Source organism: Acomys minous (genome assembly GCF_964271855.1).
Source record: "Acomys minous genome assembly, chromosome: 19".
Lineage (NCBI taxonomy): Eukaryota > Metazoa > Chordata > Mammalia > Rodentia > Muridae > Acomys > Acomys minous.
The window spans coordinates 42686079-42705554 of NC_140499.1; the positions used below are offsets into that span (position 1 = coordinate 42686079).

At 46.1% G+C, this 19476-nt stretch overlaps 1 protein-coding gene across 1 annotated transcript in view; it reads right to left on the reverse strand.

The window, feature by feature from the left end:
• Positions 1 to 11238: 11238 nt before the first annotated feature.
• The window catches only part of LOC311589781 (P2Y purinoceptor 3-like), a gene marked incomplete at both ends in the record, with an annotated part of 75099 nt that continues 66861 nt past the window's right edge, over positions 11239 to 19476 (reverse strand). The window contains one exon of the mRNA XM_084768442.1: positions 11239 to 12290. Coding sequence (XP_084624568.1) covers positions 11239 to 12290 — 1052 coding nt within the window. The remainder of the gene's footprint in view (positions 12291 to 19476) is intronic.

The following is a 19476-nucleotide window of genomic DNA, read 5'->3' on the forward strand; positions in this document are numbered from 1 at the left end:
ATTTGTAGACTTTTGTCTGACTTTGTTTTGTTTTGCCCTTACTAGTCTTTTGCTTGTATAACTTGGTTTCTGTGTCATCGTGTTGTCAGCTCCCCCCTAACCCCCTGTGATCAAACTGCCAAAACTGTCTTGAGGGGATGGGACAGAAAAGCAACATTGTAGAAAAGCAAGAGGTTTTGATATGTCAATCAGCAGGGTGAGGGGGTTTTGAGTTGATACAGGCTGTTTGGACTGGAAACCAGGTGCTATTGCCGGAGGTAGTTGGCCTTTGGAACAGATTAATGAAGGTTCACGCTAAAGAGGCCTGTCTTAAAGTGATTCCTGAAGAATGCTGAACTTAGGCTTCTGTTTAGGGCATTGTCACTAGCACTGCCATTTTGGGGGCCTGATTTGGACCTAACTTTTAAAAAGAGAGAAGGGGCATGGAGTTGGTTGAGTGGGGTGGTAGGGAGGATGTGGGGGGGTTGGGGGAGGGGAAAAGTGTAACCTGAGTATATTGTATGAAAATGATCTAAACAAAGTGGGTTGCCTAACCCAAAACCACACCTCTCATAGTCAAGGACTCAAAGTTGCTTTCTTGGAGCTCTGTGGGCGCAGCTTGCAGGTACCTCACAGCCCTGAGGAAGCGCTGCAGCATGTCTGTTCTGGGCTTTCCCACAGCAGGTGCTTATGGCTTCTGTAACTTTTGGGAGGAGTCTTCTGGTAGTGTAGTACACCCCACTTTTCCCAGACAGAAAGCGTACTTTCCGAGTCTCAGCAGTTCCTCTCTTGGAGGGGATGTTCCAGAAGAAACTTACAACAGCATGCTTCAAGTAGAACTTTTAAGTGGTCATTTTTGGTGTGGTAGGGACCATGCTGCTGTGGAATGGTGCAGATGGTGTTATTTGGTTGTTGCTATTTCTATAAATACAAACATGTATGAAGGATGACTATACAGTGTCTCTGGGGGGATTGCTTCCAGGCTTGTGGTTTTCAATATTTCTACAATAAGTATGTAAAAAAAAAAGTGTTAAAACCCACCATGAAGAGTCACTGTCAAGTTTGAGTTACATTGTTTGAAGAAGGTAACTTCCAAAAAGGGGCTTTTGGGACTAAAACAGGGCGAAGAGTTAGCATTGCATTGATGGGAAAGAAAATTTCACGAGAAAGAATATTCTTGGTGAATTGCCAAAGTGACATGAGGGTCCAGTGAAAATAATGCATGCTTATGGCGGGGGGGGGGGGGGGGGGGAGGTAAGGTGAAAAGGCAGTGCATGTGTGTGTGGGTAAAGTGAAGGAGGCGTGTATTCTTAGTCGTGGTGTGCAGTGGAAGCTAAGAGCTTCTCCAGCTTACTTGCAAGCCGTTGATTCTAGATTGTGTTGTCTGCAGCCTCAGACACCTTAGCGTCTTCTAGAGTGCATGGTGTTCCGTGGGGCAGCTCTGAATAGAGATGTGCCTCTGTGAGGTTGATGAGGAAAGTGCTGGGCTTTTATAAGCAATCCCGGGATCCTCACATCATGCAGGGCAGACAGCTGACCTTCTCCAGCTCCCTTTATTCTCTAAGAGTGGCCAAGTACCCCTGTGCACACACCCATGGTGCTCTTTATCTGCATCCTATCTAGGGACCTGCACAACCTTCTCTGCTTCTGATACTAGGATCTCCCCCTGCCCCCCCCCAGCTCCCCCCCCCCCAAGCAAACGGGTTAGTGACATTCTGTGAAGCGGCACAACATTTCATCTGGGACTGCCATGGTAGGAGTCTTTTGAAGTGGGTTGGGAAAAAAAAAGCTTCTATTCCTTGTCACATTTCCTTTTTTTTTTTATGTTTCATTCTGGATTGAATTTGAGAAACATGACTTTGCAGTGTAGCCCTTGCTGGCCTGGAACTTGCAACAGTCTTTGTATCTATCTTCCCAAGTGCTGGGGATACAGGTGAGACGCTGCCATGACTGACCAACATTTTCTGACATGGAAAAATTGCTCATAATTGTGGATCACCATATGATGTTGTGATACTCTGTATCTTCAAATCAGAACTATCTTAGGGTTCCTATTATTGTAACAAATACCATGACCCATTATGGAGGAATGGGGTTTATTTCACCTTAGAGCTGGCGGTCTACCATCCAGAGAAGTCAGGACCATGGAGGAGCACTCTTTACTGGCTTGCTCTTTGTGGCTTGCTTAGCCTGCTTTCTCATAGCACCCAGGTCCATCAGCCCAGGGGTGGCACTGTTGACAGTGATCTGGGCACTCCCACGTCAGGCCGGAGGTGGTACTGATCACTGTGATCTGGGTACTCCCATGTCAGCCACCAGTAAAATGCACAGGCTTGTTCACAGGCCAATCTGATGGGGTCATTTTCTCAACTGAGGTTTCTTCCAAAGTGACTAGCTTGTGTATAGTGGACACAAAATTAGTTCATACAAGAAAAAAATGTTCTCTTTGAATATAATTTCTTTAAAGCTAAAAAATAAAATATATATTTAGCTTGCATATATTTGTTTATTTTACTGAGATTCTCACATGTAGCTCTGGTTGGCCTGGAACTCACTATTTTTTTTTACTTTTTTTTAAGTTTTAAATTAATTTATTCATATTACATCTAAATTGTTATTCCTTGTATCCTCCCATTCCTTCCTCCCTCCTGCTTTCACCCTACTCTCCTCCCCTATGACTGTGACTGAGGGGGACCTCCTCCCCCTCCATATGATCATAGGGTATCAAGTCTCTTCTTGGTAGCCTGCTATCCTTCCTCTGAGTGACACCAGGTCTCCCCATCAAGGGGGCGTGATCAAATATGGGGCACCAGGGGAACTCAGTATTGTAGACCAATTTGACCTCAAACTTAGGAAAATTCCGCTACCCTCTGCATCCCGAAGGCTGGAATTAAAGGAACATGCAAGCACTTTTGGCTCAGTGTTAAAACACACACACACACACACACACACACACACACACACACACACACACTACATTACTGTGACTTACAGCTGCCCTGCTATGCGTGGACTTGTGTCATCACTGATTCATGGGATCATTGGACATAAGCTTCACTAGTGCTGGCCCTTCAGGGATGCATGGCCTGCCTTGCTCAGGGAGTGGCAGTCCCAGGGCAGGTCAGCAGGTCAGAGACGCTGACAAATGAGTATTATATCACAGAGCAGTGTCTGTGGACTAAGGGTTTAGAAAACCTGAAGCTCCAATATCCCCAGAGGGGAGGATCTTTGAGCCTCATTGTATAGGAGGAGCTTGCTGATTCGTTTAGGTGGAGAAGGGGCAGAGTAAGGGAGAGCAGGGGAGGCAGGGTAGACCTCAAGGCTGAGCAAACCTGCTAGGTGTCTGGAATGATAGAAGCTGCAACAGGAGTTTGGGTTGAAAGGGTCCAGAGTGAGACAGATGGCGGAGGGTCTCTTCTCCACATTTAGCGTTGTGGTCTTTGGAATTTTGGGAAGATTTTTATGCTGGGGATTGTCAAGACTTAGTTTGCATTTTTGGACAACTGGAAGGACAGTAGGAAGGGGATGGATTGTAGTCACAGGGAACACATTTGGAGGCAAGGGTGTGGTTAATAGGTTGTGGAGACAGAATGGTTAATAGACCGGAGCAAGGATGCTGGCACCTCAGCAGGGGCCAGGGTAGAACGGAGAGACAGGCTCTGGCGACGTCTAGAGGTCCAACGGAAAGTGTGGCCATCTGAGGTGGGAAAGAAGGGCGCGAATGAAGGCCCCCCCCCTTTCCAGATTTCTGGCTTGGATGGAAGGTGTTATGAGACCACAGGACAGAGCTGCAGTTTGGGAGGCAAATGAGTTCAGCACTGGCTTTGTGGAGCTTGCAGTTAAGTACCCAAGATGCTTAGAGTAGTTTTTGAGTGGACTTGGATGGGACGGGTTCCTAGTGGGACAAGGTTTCGATTTGGGAGCATCAGGGAGCCAGTGAACTGATCCAGTAAGATGTCAAGATGAGTAGAGGGGTTGGAAGGTCACAGTCCTAAGGGCACACACTCAACAGGATGTAGAACAATCTATAGACACCAAGAGAGCTGGCCGAAGGGGGTACACAGGGAGAAACAGCACGGAAATGTCAAACACAGGCTGGTGGGGTTTGATCATTGTAACTGGCAAGTCATTAGTGTGTTGTTGAAACTGTTGGAGAATGGGGTTGGTGCATGGTGGTGGGCTTTCGTTGGCAGTGGCAGCCAGGGAGAATGATTTAGATTATGAAGTTGGGGTAGACTTGCAAAAGAAAGTGTAGCTTATCCTTGTGAGAAACGAGGCCATAAAAAAGAGCGAGCATAAGGAGCCTTCAGCGCGGGCGGCTGCATTGCTTGACGGGCTGATGCTTTGCGAAGGTCCCTCTCCTAATGTGTTCCTCTCCTTGCGGAGCGGAGCAGAGTTCTCAGACTCTGCGATTCTTTCATTTTCTTGAAATGGCACTTTTGGCTTTGTGTCTGTGATTTAAGCGCTATAAAAATGTCCAGCTCCAGCTTGCTCGGAGAACGTAGGCTCTGCCTCTTCACATGGATTTCTTCATGAAGCCATTACCTTGGAAAGAGTTTGATACATTAGCGACAACAAGCCCATAACAAACCCAGAAGCTGGGAAATGGAAATCCTTAAGAGATTTAGCGTGTTTGTAAGAAAGTAAAAGATAATGAGAACACACAAGTGTATAAGCCCAGGAACATGCTTAACTGCAAGTGATTTTTTTCCCCCCTCAAGAATTGCCACTTCTCAGTGTCTTTGGAATATAGACTGAAAAAAAAAAAAAAAGGTGAAAACCTTTGCAGGTAGTTTGTATTCTGGGATCTTTTCAAATAGAAGTTGGTGGGCACTATGATTTGAGTCTGAAGTGTCCCCCACAGAGTGACATGTGGTTCCCCTGGCTGCTGCACTACTTTGGGGTGGGGAGGGATCTGGAAACTTTGAGAGTTGGGATCTGGCTGGAGGAGGGAGGTCACTGGTTGGGTCAGGAGGACGGGCATAGCCGTGGGGGGCTCTGTTATCGCTGATCACTGTTGGTTCCACTGTGGCTGTGATGTGCCTTTCCCACCATGAGGAACTGAACCTTCTATAACCCAAGCCAAAAGAAATCCTTTATTCGTTTTTATTCCCCCAACATTATATTTTTAATTGATTATTTGGGAATTTCACATTATGCACCCTGGTCATACTTCCCAGTTCTCCCATGACTCCCACCCTTGTGACCTCTCTCCCTCTGACCCCCCAAAAGAAATAAGATTTAAAAAATAGTTCATTTTGTGTAGTCCATATATTCACTGCAGCATGCTCAAACTCCCAGTGGCCTGTCCATTAAGGGAAACTGAGTCCTCTGTCTGTACCACCCTCACCACCTCCACTCCATGGACCAGAAGCCATCATTTATGGAGACCTACACTTCAGCATCCCCATCACATTTTTAGAGAGTTCTCTTTGATGTCTAGGATGTTGTTTGTGTGTTTGTGTTGGGGGTGGGGTGGGGTTGGAGGTAGGGGTTGCCATAGAAGCCTTCTATGTTTCTCTTTCTCCGCTGTGTATCTGCAGTCATTGATATCTCTACAAGAGGAGCTTTCTTGCTCTTTACAGTCAGCAGCAGGAGCATAGGTCTTGGGTTTCAACGTGGGTTCTGGTAACAGCATGGACCATGAACATCCAGATGGGCTCTGGCATCAGCATGGGGCCATGGACCAGCGTGTCCTCCAGGAGAAGTGTGGACCATACAGTGCAATTCACTAAAAGGACCATTCTTCATCTAGAGCATCCTGTTGCTGCTCAGAACCCGGGTGATTGGGCAGCTGCACAGCGTGTTCCTGGGCTGAGTCTGCACAAGCTCTAGGCTACTGCACATCATCCAGCCAACCCTACCGAGTAACTCTCCATTAGCCTCAGCCATCTCTCACAGCTGTCATTTCTCCGGTTTGCCTCCCTCCACCTTGCATGCATCACTCTGCTTCTCCATCTTTCCCACCTCTTCATCACATAATCATAGTGCCATTAGAAGCTGCAGTGGGTCACACAATATACTCTTTTGCCCAAACAGCATTATGTGCAAATGATCATGGCAATGTCATTGATCTGGTTCAAGGCCTCTGCTTTCTGCCACACCATCAATACTGAGCCATTGCTGATATCCTGCTGTGGTCCAGAGTCATGGGATTCCTGCAGCTCTGGTTTTGCAGGACTAGATCCTTCATGAACTCCAGCAGATCATAGGTGGGATAGATGTTGGGATGGACTGACTCAAAGCCCTGGATCTGACCGTGAATAGTAGCCAGGGGTTGTCCCTTTATTCCTTTTAAGTTCTTCTGGGGCCAGAGAGACGGTTCAGTGGTAAAGGACACTGGCTACTTTCCCAGAGGACCCAGGCTCAATTCCCAGCACCCATGTGGCAGCCTACAACCATCTGTAACTGCAGTACTAGGGTTCAGACAACCTCTTCTGACCTCTGCGGGCACTGTACACATATGGTGCACAGACATACATGTAGGCAAAACATCTATAAAAAAATGAAGGAAAAAAAAAAAGACCCATACCTTGTGATTTTTGTAGGCCTACATTAATAAATTGGACTGGGAAGTTATTTCAGAAAAGCACACATGCAGAAAATTTGCTGTATATTCATCGCTGCTGCAAAGGTTATCAAGTTGCCACATGTTCAAGGTCTCGTGAGACCCCATAACCAGGGACTGAGATTAAGTAACACATCTGGCAGAGGTGAGGAGCACCTCAAGTGACAATAACGAGTGGGAGAAAGGAGAGGCCCTGCTGATGTAATTAGTGCGACCACGGGAGGCTTCTTGGGAGAAACGGCCCTTAAGCTCTTTGCTGACACCTCCTCTGCTTGACACAAATGAACCTTGGCTTCTTCCTTCCAAGTGGTCACGTGTTTGATATTTCTATGCTGTATCATCATCCAGTGGCAACCCTTGTCTTCCTGTCTGGAACTGCTGTCTGTCCCAGGTCTTCTGCTCTTTTCCTCAGTCCTTCCTCAGAGAGGCCGTTGACTGATGTGGTCTTGCATATTTGCATACATAGGTGATGTCAAGCCTGGGCCCTGAGTCTGTGTAGCCTCCGTCTTCCATCAAATATTTCTATCTTAAAGTCTCAGCAGCTGTTTACACAGAGCTTGTTTAAGTGGGAACTCTCCTATACACACCCAGTTCCATCCTTCCTTCCATCTGCCCTCCCTTGGCACCACTGAGTGTGTTTTGTGCTAGGTGGTTGCTTTATCTTTCTGTCTTTCTTTTTTTCTTCAGACAGTATCTCATATATCTTAGGCTGGCTTTGAACTCATTATGTAGCTGAGGGTGACTTTGAGCCTCTGGTCCTTCTCTCCTTAAGTGCAAGTGCTAGGCTTAGGGTACAGTGCACCGGGGTTATGGTGTTGGGGGAGTGTCCCAGGTTGGCATGTATGCTAGGCAAGTAGCCTGCCAACTGAGCCACATCTCCACTTCCCAGTGTGTCATTCTTTGAAGCTCAGGGTCATTTTCACTATATTTCCCTTCCCACTGGTTTATTTCTTTTCAGTGTATTTAAAGCATATTTATTCTATGAATGCCACCTTAGTTCTGCCCACTGTCTGGGCACTTGGGTCCCTGCTATGGTTTTCTGGTACTCATCCTTCGGTCTTCCTCCTCTTCATTTTCAGTACCTCTTTGCTTCCTCTGCTCTGACTGTAATGTTGCTAGGGGCAACATTACAGCCCTGTGGGCTGAGAACAGAGTCGTGATGATGGGCATTTCTCTGTAAGAATATCTACGGAAGTGACTGGAAATGAGGGAAGCTGGTGTGTAGAAAAATTCTGCTGCTTCTTGCTTCTTTTTCCTTTGAGGCTGGCTAACCTTGAACTCAGTGTATACCTAAAAATGACCTTGAACTCCCAGTCTTCTTGGGGGTCCAATCCACAGTGCTCAGTGCTGTGCTGAGTGAAAGCATGGCTTTGTGCTTCTTAGGCAAGCATTGTATCAAATGAACTATATCTCCAACCGTCCCCCATCCCCGGCAAGATGCTTAAAAATTGGTGTCTTTCTGTGTGTGTGTGTGTCTGTGTTATGTATGACACATATGTGCATATGTGGAGATCAGAGGACAACCTCTGTTATTGGCTCTCACTTTCCACCTTACTTTTCACAGGCTGTATATGACAGGCTGTCTGCTTTTGATCTCAAGGGATTCTCTGCTCACCCTCTTGCCCTGGTAGTACTGGGGTTACAGTTGTGCGCTAATGCCTCTGCCTTTACCTAGCTTGTGGAAATCTGAACTCTGGTCCCCACAACTCATGCAGCAAGTGCTGGACCCACTGAGGAATATCTGAAGCCCCTTGAAAACACTGTGCTGTGTAAGATGGGTTTGAAGGGAAGGAAATCCAATTTAAGAGAGATGGTAGGCCGCTGTCTATGAGATTTTTCTTTCTTTTCTCTAATTAATTTAAGTTCTGGGGACTGCTAGGCTAATGATCATCTGATGGCTGTGCTCAGATGCACGTGGGAGTCCCCCACATCTTGAGAAGGTGACGCTTCTGCTGGCGTTGGAAGGTTCTGTGGTGGCTGCACTTCAGCCTGTTTTCTAACCATGTCAAATTCCCACCCCACCCCCCCTACCCCATTAGGAGGCAGCTGATGTTTGTCTGCAAATTGGATTTACCCATAACGATCCCACTTCCTGTTTTCTTTGCTGCTTAGAAACTCGTTTGGATAGAAGTCACATTCAGCTTTCAGCATGTGCACACCCCCTTTTGGGCTCCTCTCAGCCAGAGTGCTCCCACCTGACCCCGAAAACCTGGGTGACTACGGGTCTCCATTTGATAATGAATAGCTGACATGGTTTCCTTGTAGCTGCCTCCACTGTTAATTAGTGTTCGCACGTTATTTGTTTTTACGTTTTAATTTTTTCCTCCCGTGGCCTATCACCTCCTGAAGGGCTGGGATCTTGGTGGCTGCAGTCATTTTCATCCGTTATAGCTCTAATTATGGTCATCTGAACATGATACTCGCTGACTTTCAGTTTTATTTTTAGCCTGTCCAAACAACCAGAAAGACTACGGAAGATGCCAAGGAACCAAAGGCTAATGGACTTGAGGGTCCCAGATTTCCCTGCATAGGTGGGCACACTCAGGAGGGACATTTGGTTTTTTGGGTTTCCCCGTGTAAGGAGTTTTTTCACTAGTCATAAAGGATGTGTAGAAAGCTCTCCTGTGTTGGAGGATTCAGGTTCCCTCACGATGGCAACTGACTGATTTGATTCATGATCCTGGGAAACCAAGGATATGGTACTCACTGAGTTAGACTGTTTTTCAGCCCAACTTGCTGCAACTAAGATCAAGACGGCTGCTTACACTTTTTGTTTAGGAGGTAAACAAACAGACTCAAAAATCAGCTTTCCATGTGTCAGAGAGACAACTGCAAGTACATGGGTGAACTGGAGCTTAACGGCAGCAAAACACTGTGTGGGAGTGTGACATAATCTTGAGCTGAGAGGCATTCTGTGCTGAGGATTCCCACCTTCAGGCTTGGAAGGACAGTGGGCATTAGAGAGTGGCTCAGTGTGACACGGCATGGCCCCACACTTTCACTGGGGGACTGGTGCTCTGATTCTGCAGTGTTGTGGACATGTATTAAAACCTAAGTGTGAAAATCAGAATGGTTAAGCTGGCTGAATCTTTCCTATGTGCTGAGCAAAGAAATTGCTAGTGTGTGTGTGTGTGTGTGTGTGTGTGAGAGAGAGAGAGAGAGAGAGAGAGAGAGAGAGAGAGAGAGAGAGAAAGAGAGAATATGCAAACAAACAAACGGCTTTAAGCCCTCTCTGTTCTTGTAGAAACATTTACATGGAAACGGCTGACCTGCTAATTAGAAAGCTTCCTTGCTATTCATTAGACCAATTATCCTAAGGAATTCTTCCAAGCAGCACTTAGTTTTGAGCTAATTATTGCGTGGCCTTGAAAGCAATAAACTGTACTTTTAGAATGAAACTTTATGATTTAGACATATGCCTGGTTTATACAGGCATGTTCCGTAATTAGAGTGCTGTAGTGGGAGGGGGAGGTTTGGTTCTTATGAGAAGGATTTGTTCTTCTCTTCCTGGGGGAGATTATAATGATCATTGTTTAGATCAGAAAGGTCCTTGGGGATGGTATTGTTTCAAAGAAGAGTCATTTTGTGTGTGTCTCAAGGTTATATTATTTTTTGGATTGCTTTGGCCCTTTACTAACTAAAAATATTAATTTATAGGAGAAGTTGGGGGTGAGAGTAATGCATTATATACATATATGAAATTATCAAAGAAGAAAACCAGGGTGTTATATAAAATATATTAAAAGACTGAAAATTAATTTAGAGAATGGAAATTGTGTGTGTTGTCAGGAATGGAAGCACTGTGCTTAAATACAAATAGAAACGATCATTCAGAAAGATATTTGACTCCATAGCTACCATTTTATCCAGTGGAGCTTTTCCTAAGTGGGGCACTGTTGAGAAGTGTAGTAAGAGAGCACGGAGGTAGACTCTATGATCTGTCAGTAATGTGGCAATGAGCCCGCTGCCCTATGGGGACAGGCTGTGTTGTTGAGCACTTGGACATTTGCCATATGGGGGTCACATGCTTCTAGGGCCTCTGACTTGCTTGGAGCTTCCCTTCAGTTATGATCTGAGTGGATCATCTCCAGTTGGGGGAACTTGGCCGTAACCTAACGTGTCGTGCTGCAGTTTCCTTACTGCAAACAGGTGACATCAGCACCCAAGTCTACACAGTGAAGGCTTCATTCACTCCACTCTTCACTCACTCACCCCCTCAGCCTCTGTCCACCGTGCAGCACTCTGCGGGGCCCTGCTGTAGAGACTGGTGTTGGGGGGCGGGGGCTCAGCAGTAACACCAGGTTTCTCTCCTGTTCGAACCAGTGTTCCAACAGGACCACACACATCAGGAAAAAAAAAAATCTCCCACTGACAATGATCAGTGAAGACAAAAGAGTGATCGGGTTATGGGGAGAGGCCAACATCAGGGGATGTGGGGGTGTGGCGGTGTGGCGGTGGGGGAGGGGTGCAGCAGAGGCTTCCAAGGTGCTGACTTTGGAGCTGAGACCATAATGACAAGATATCAGTGTCAGCTTACCCTTGGTTTGGTGGCTTTCTCTATATTCTTATTTCCAAAGCTCTCGCCCTTTCTATAAAGCCCCCCATTTTTTACCAGCACCCCTGTAGGAAGGCTTCAGCCCCTCTCCCACTAACGAGCCCCTGTTCTGTGTCCATTTCTTTCTTTCCAGACTTCATCCTGGCAGGGCCCGGACCTGTCTAGCACCTTCTACCGCACCAGTAGGGTGCTCACCCGCCTTGTTCTGTCTCAGCTTCTGCAGGAGCTGGGCTCTGTTGTTGCCCCGTGACAGGAAGTACAGGACCGGGTTGAGGCAGCTGCTCACACTCACCAGAGGTCTACAGATCTTGTAGGCCATGCTGGCTGCTGACAACAGTCGGCAGTCCTGTGAGTTCAGGAATCGGATGACCAAGTAGAAAGATCGGGCAACGTGGAAGGGCACAAAACAGAGGGCGAAGAGGCTACACACCAGCAGGATGGTCCGAATAGACTTGGCACGGGCCGTGTGGCCCGCGGTGGGGAGGGCCTCCCCTGGATTCGTCAGGCTGCGGATCATCAGAGAGTAGCACACCAAAATCATCAAGGAGGGAAGGACAAAACCGGACAATGTCAGAACCACGCCGTAGGCAAAGAAATGATTAAATTCCTCTGGGCTGGCTGTGTCGTAGCAGACCACCTGTCCATTGACAGAGCCCGTGTGAGAGTAGACCAGCGTGGGCAGCAGTTGGAGGACTACCAGGGTCCAGGTGGCGGCAGCCGCTCGCCAGGCGTGCCGCTGAGTCCTGTAGGACAGTGAGCTCAGCGGGCGGCACACGCCTAGGAAGCGGTGCAGAGAGATGCAGGTCAGCAGCAGGATGCTGCTGTAGAGGTTGGTGTAGAAGAGGAAACGCACCAGCCTGCATGGCGTCTCCCCAAAGAACCAGGTGTCGCCCACTGAGTAGGTGATGATGAGGAAGGGCAGGCTCAGCACGTAAAGCAGGTCGGCCACCATCAGGTTCATCAGGTAGATGGTGGCACAGCTCCAGGGCTTGGTTTGGCACCAGGAGTGCCATAAGACAGCCCCATTGAGGGGCAGCCCCAGGAGGAAGATGAGGCTGTAGGTGAGAGGTAGGTAGACTTGCTTGTAACTCTCTGAGAAGTGGCAGGCACCTTGCTCCTTGGAGGTGTTTGTGTCTAGCTTCTCCATCTCCAGAGAGGCTTCTAAGATGGCCTCTACTTCTGCTTCACCTGGGAGGAAACAAAAGGGACAGTCAGCATCAGGACCTCAGCGGGCTGCTAGTCTCTCCTGACCTGGCATTCAGTTTTGCTCCCAATGTTAGAGTCCTTATTTGAGCACAAGCAATCCAGGGGCCAGATGCCTTAAACCCAGTCTTCTGATTCGGTGCTTAGACTTCTGAGCCTCAGGGTGGTCTTACCTCGACTCTCTGTCAGCTCTCTGCTGTTGATAGAACTGCAACAGGGGAGCCAGTGGGCATGGTGGCTGTCATTTAAATGGAACCTAGAAAACTGCCAGTTCCATGACCCACCCCCGTTGCTAGAATCCTTTGCATAGACTCAGAAGCTCTGTTAGGGCACACACTCTGAGAGGATGGTGCACCCTAAGGTGATCTGATACTGCCCACAGTGTGATGCTAGCCACATATACCATAGTGGAGCAGAAAATGACCCGTGGGGTTTCAGGGGGATTAGGGAAAACACAGGTTTTGCTTATAGGCTCTGTGGGAGGATTTTGATTTGTATCCCTTTCAGGATTTATTAACTGCCTATTTGAATACTGGGGACAATTTGCTTATTAGCCATCTCAACCTCCTGGGCATTTAAGAAAACAATTTCAAACTATGAAGCCAGGTGCAGTTTCCTATTGCTACTCAGGCTGACAAAGCAGCTCCAAAGGATGGGCTTCCATAGCAACAGAGGCTGGAATTTGCTGTCACTTTAGGTAAGCCAGTGTGTGGTCAGCCAATTAGCATGGAGCCCAGGGGCTTGAATGATGTCTAATTCCAGGACTTAACAGTAGGCACTTAATATTTAGAGAGATGATTAAAATTAAAAAGTGATAAAATTAGCGTGGTAGCGTGCACTTGTATTCACACTGCCAGGAAGGCCAAGAGACTGAGACCAAACTAAGCAATATAGCAAGACCTTGTTTCAGGACAAGCCAAATCAAACAACAACAACAACAACAACAACAACAACAACAACAACAACATAAAATCTGGCAAGAAAGAAAATTTTAAAGTAGATATTTGCTGACTGCTGACAACTGTATATAGAGAGCTTTATTCACAATGAAAACAGCAAAACTTGGGTGGAAGAGAGAGATGAGTGGGTGAAGGGCTTGTTGTGTTAAGTGTGAAGACCTGTCTTTGATCCTCCAGATCTTGCATCTCAACAAAAGTCAGGCAAGGTGGCACAAACTTATGAAGCCAGCGTTGGGGAGGTGGAGACTGCAGGATCCCTGTGGCTGGCAAGCCAGTCTAGCCTACCTGGTGAGTTCCTGCCCAGTTGCAGATCTCATCTCTATGAAAATAAAGTAGAATGTTACCTAAAGAATGACATTCAAGTTAACTTCTGGCCTCCACATACATGTGCACAATGTACATATATACCTGCACACACACAAACACACACACACACACACACACACACACACACACACACACAACCTTTGTTCTCCAGAATCTCACACCTTCATGGAGGAAGTTAGAAATGGCTACAGCTAATCGTAATTTGTGAGAAATGATCACAAAAGCTGTGGAACATGGCAGGGTATAGCCACTGAGGGACCAAGTGAAGGTTTCTTAACACAGATAGCATTGAGGGCCAGGCATGGTGGCACACACCTTTAATCCCAGCATTTGGGAGGCAAACAAAGGCAGATCGCTGTGAGTTTGAGGCCAGCCTGGTCTACAAAGCGGGTCTAGGACATCCAAGCCTACACAGGGAAACCCTGTCTCGAAAAACCAAAAAAAAAAAACCCCAAAAACCCCAACCCCCAAAAAAGAAGAAGAAGAAGAAGAAGAAGAAGAAGAAGAAGAAGAAGAAGAAGAAGAAGACAGCATTTGAGCTTCTAGGAGAGAAAGAAAGAGGAGCCTGCTAGGCAGAGGTGAGCAGTGTGAGGCTGGGATGAGGACCATTCAGAGAGATGGCACGTGCAGAGAGTCCACATCTGCAAACAGCAGAGTCAGCACTGGAGATGGTGCCTCTGTGAAGAGGACATTCCTGAGTAGGGTAGTGATGGAGTTAGTCTGGCCCATCTTGGGTGTGCACATGACCGGGTTCAGGGATACCCAGACAGCTGGTAAGATAGTACTTGAATCTTGCCTGTGAGAGTGCTTCCAGATGAGAGACTGCCATCTGCATCAGTGGACTGATAAAGGAAGATCCGCCCTCACCCAGTGTGGCATCATCGACTTAGTTGAGACAAGACAAGAAAAAAAAAATTGAGGAAAGGTAAATTCATCGTCCTCACTGGAGGTGGAAGTCTGTCTTCTGGCGTTGGGCATCAGAGCTCTAAGCTTTCTGGCCTTTAGACTTTCTTCAGGGACCCCGAGTTTACAGATTGAGTAAGCCCTGCTACTAGAACTCCCAGGTCCCAGCTCTCAGATATTACACTGTTGGGAAGTTCAGGTGCATGGTCAACTGTAATAACTCCTAGGTGATGCCTGCATTCAGTTGGTCCTGACTATCTGGAAGCCCCTTCTAACGTGTATTTGAAGAAGACACGGTTAATGCCGTAGACCTGAACCTGGATCAGGAAAGGACCAGCTGGACCGGGAGGGGCTGTTGCAGGATGTAGGGGTGAGTCATCTCTGCCCCATGAAAGGACAATCATGATGGACACAGAGCAGGGAGCTACACGAGAAACACTCCAGAGGCGGGAATGCCAGGCGTTCTGCATGAGGCATGGTGAGGCCTGGGCCGTGGAGGCACAGTGGAGATCTGCTCCTGCGGTTGTCAGGAGGTGGAGGTTCTCTGTGCCTCAGGATGACAACAGTTCACCACTTCTCTGACTGGCTTTAAAATCTGCTGGACAAGAAGGAGGAGGACGAGGGGAAAAAGGAGGAGGAGGAGGAGGAGGAGGAGGAGGAGGAAGAAGAAGAAGAAGAAGAAGAAGAAGAAGAAGAAGAAGAAGAAGAAGAAGAAGAAGAAGAAGAAGAAGAAAGCTTCTTGTCTGGGAGAGGGAGCTAAATGTAGTTTCATTCATTTTGTTCCCTGTAATCTTTCATGCTGGGATGCTGGAAAATACTCAGTTATTTCTAGAGAAGCTCTCTTCCCAGCTGGGCCTTTCCCACATGTGACTGACCTTGTGAATCAAGTATTAACTGGGTTTTACTGAAGAAAGTCAGAGAACCCTTGAGGCACATTGTGGACCTCAGTCTGATGGGCAGCCCCTCTGACTGGGTCACCGATTTGGCCCCATCCAAGAACTCTTGGGTGCTGTTTATAGGACTCAGAAGGCTGAGGCAGGGGATTGTGAGGTCGAGGCCAGCAAGGCTACATTACAGAATAAGTAACAGGCCATCCTAAACTATATGGCAAGATTCTGTTTCTGATAACAACAACAACAACAACAACAACAACAACAACAACAACAATAAAACACTAGAGTCTTACTCTTTTGTAAAGATACAAACTTAAATCTAAGAATTGATTTTAGGGTTTAATATTTTACCTGTGTCTAGAAAAAATGTTTTTGAGGTGATAGGAATTGAAGTAGGAACTCCACACCTGTTAACGCCACTGAGTACATGTAATCATCGGAAACCTCTCTTTAACAAAAGAAGCTATTTAATGGAGGCTCATAAATATCCCTAGGCAGTAATTGGTTATTTTTACCAAGTTTTGTTTTCCAGAAATTGTTGACACATACTTGTATGTTTATATATCAATGTATGTATGTATTTACCTGTTGACACACACATAGTATATATTAATATAATATTCATTTATAAAAAAGAATCATTCAGATAACAGCATACATTTTTGCATTTTTTAAAAAGTGGTGGGTGGTATGTAGGTACAGTTAATTCTATGGTAGATTAATGTAGCAAATGTTTTACCTGGAATTAAATTTGTTTCACATGGCACTAGATAATAATTTGATGTTATTTTGGCAACTGACCACTAGATGGCAATAAAGACCACAGACAGTTTTCACCTCCCCCCCTCCCCTTCATGCAAATGAAAATCTGAATTGGGGTTGGGCTCTGTCTACAGTCTAGTAGCTATAGCAGAAAGCCAATCACTGAGGAACAAACTCCTCCCCCCCCAAAATCATACCAGCCAACCCTTCACTTATCACTCTGCATCTATAGTTACTATGTTGGTTTCACACAAAGAAATGGAGTTACAGTTAGCAGAGGGTAGCTCTTTATGGTGGGTGACTATTGCACAGAATACTCTGGGAGGTAAGCATGGAAGACATTCTTTTCTTCATGTTATAGCGGAAAGTCTAAGGTTCAGAGAGGTTCAGTGGAATTGTGTATTGTGGGGCAACTGATGCAAGGCAAGCTTAAAACTTTTTTTTAAAACAAAACTAAATTTCAACCCCTAACTCACTGTATGTACTGACTTTATTACGTGCAACAGAGTACCGCTTTCAACTCAGAGACTAAACAGATCACAGTAGTTGCTCTTTATCCTGGCTTTCACTTGCTGAGATTGCGGTTGTATGAAGTCAGCCACGGTCCAAGAGTATCAAACAGAAAACCCCAGTAGCACACAATCCCTGAGTTTAAGTTGAGTGCCATGCAGAGCAGTATGGTGCATTCTCTTGATGCACATCCTGTCCCATGAGTCAGCTCTATCAGGGGTATGTACTCTGCTTAGCCTGCCGGTCTGTTAGTCACTTGGTAGCCGTGTAGGTTTTCAGATGCAGTGTCATAGTACTAAAGTGCTTGTGTCAAAGGAACCCTCATTTTACTCAGTAGTGTCGCCAAAGCACAACCTTCCATTATATTGCTATAGTTGCTTTGCTCCGTCATTAGCTACTGGGGTTAGCCCCTTCGTGTGCCTCATTTGTACTTTAGGCTTCATCTCCATACCCATGTGTAGGAAGAAGCAGAGTGAACGTGAGGGTCAGTGCCGAACACAGGGTCAGCACTAAGACACGGTACTAAAGCACAGTACTAAACACAGGTGTCCATCGGGTGGGTGCCTTGGAATGTATGCCCCACAACAAGAACAACTGAATGTGTGCTTTTAGGAAATTGTTAAGTTGCAGATCTACATAGCCACCCACTACCCACTTTTGTAGCTGATACGAAGTCTTAAGAGTTAAATATATGCATACTAGCTTTTTAATGATATTGTATTATAACAGTATGGGCTCATGACTGCTCTATACCTGGACTCTGATTCAACATCTGAAATGAGGGAATCTAAGGATATTTATGTTTTCTTCAATAATTTAAAAGACTATCTAATACAGTGAATACTTACTTTAAAAAAAAGATTTATTTATTATGTATACAGTATTCTGCCTGCATGTACGCCTGCATGCCAGAAGAGGGCACCCGATTTCATTATAGATAGTTGTGAGCCACCATATGGTTGCTGGGAAATGAACTCAGGCCCTCTAGAAGAACCAACAGTGCTCTTAACCTCTGAGCCATCTCTCCAGCCTTGAATACTGACTGTCAGTAGTGAGTTTATATAGCAGTGTGAAGGGTTTTGTTTTCTGTTGACAAGGATGTCAACTGGCAGTTTCAAGTCAGTGTACACGTGGAGATGGATGGCAAACATTGTGTTGTCATAGCAAAGAAGGTTCTGGAGCTGTTATTGCTCTGGACAAGCAGACTTTATGCTCTTGTTGATCCACTGTAGGGGCGTGTGAAATCTTTGTTGTTGTTTTCAAGCCTTGGCTGTCCTGAATTTACTTCATAGACCATGCTGGCCTCGAACTCACATAGATCTGCTTGCCTCTGCCTCCTCCAGCACTGGGATTATAGACATGCACCACCACTCCCAGCTGATATCTTTAAACTCAACTCTGAAATTAGAAACTCAGCTTGGGATGTAAGAAAACATAACAAAACAGCAGCAGCAACAACAAACCCCAGTTATAACATCACTCTATGGCTGTGAACGTAGAACCCGAAGAGATGATGTCTAAGAAAATTTTCTCCTTTCCTTTTCACTTAGCATCAGAGACATTTAACTACATCATGCCTGACTCTCTATGTACTGTGTATGGAGGAATAAAGATTGGTTTGGTGTAGGTCGGGAGAGGAAAGCTTCTTCAGAGCCTGAGGTACAGTTGCTCAGGGCTTCTGAGAGCCAGGATCCTTTCTTCCACGCGTCCTCTCCCCAAAGGCAGAGAGCACCTCTTGTAGCTGGTACTGCAAAAGCTAATAGCAGCATAGCCTGAAGCTATCCAGTGGGAAGACTGGCTCTTTCATGAGGGGAGCAAATGATATTTCCTTAGCTTGCATCATCCAGGAAGCAGAGCCCTGGCTACCTGTGCTTCCATCTTTTTGGGAGGGCACAAAGAGACAAGAGGAACACATTCACAGATAGACTTAAGAGGTATTACTGTGGTGGTCCCCATAAAGGGCACCAGAGTGCCCAGCTCTAAGGGACTGCCTTCTGAGGATCTGAACCACCTCCACCTCAGTGAAAGTCTCTGAGGGACAGGAGGAGGGCAGCAGTGGTCCACTTGCTGCCTCTCCTGCTGGTCAGGCCATGCTACATGGACATCTGTTCTGCTCTTTCTCTGATTTAGAGATGCAGCTTCCTCAGATGGGTCTATAACAACTGATGCAGGGGGTGCCCTGTGATGCAGAGGGCACTGGGAGAGAACACACAGCAAAGTAAAAGCTTTTTCTTTGGTCCTGAGCCTTGTTTTACAACCATCCCTTGAGGTGTCATCCCTTCTCTCCTCACACATTATTTCTTGGGAGAGGAAAGGCGCCTGCATATCCCGACCCAGATAGTTTGGTGTGAAGTGATGTTCCAGAATCTTCTAATCTTTCTTAGTCTGTTTTCTGTTGCTTGATTATTGATAAATTAGTATATATACTTATTTATACATATATGTAAATAATATGTAAACATATTCCATGATGTGTGGGTGGCAAGTGGGACTGAATGGGTGATGAATTGAATATGGGATGAAGGAGGCCTAAAGACTTCTGCCCAAACATATATGTATGTATGTATGTATGTGTGTATGTATGTATGTATGTATGTATGTATGTATGTATGTATGTATATGTATATATTAGGTTAAAATCCTCAAAATTATTCATGTCATAATTTCTTTCCTGTTTCATTCTTTGCTTTCCTGACTTAACGGTATATACATGTCAGTTTTTTGGGGCAGGGGTGGAAAAAAATTCTAAATTTTCTTTTATGACAGGATTTCTCCTTTTGGTCCAGGCTGACCTTAGACTGGCTACAACACCAGCCT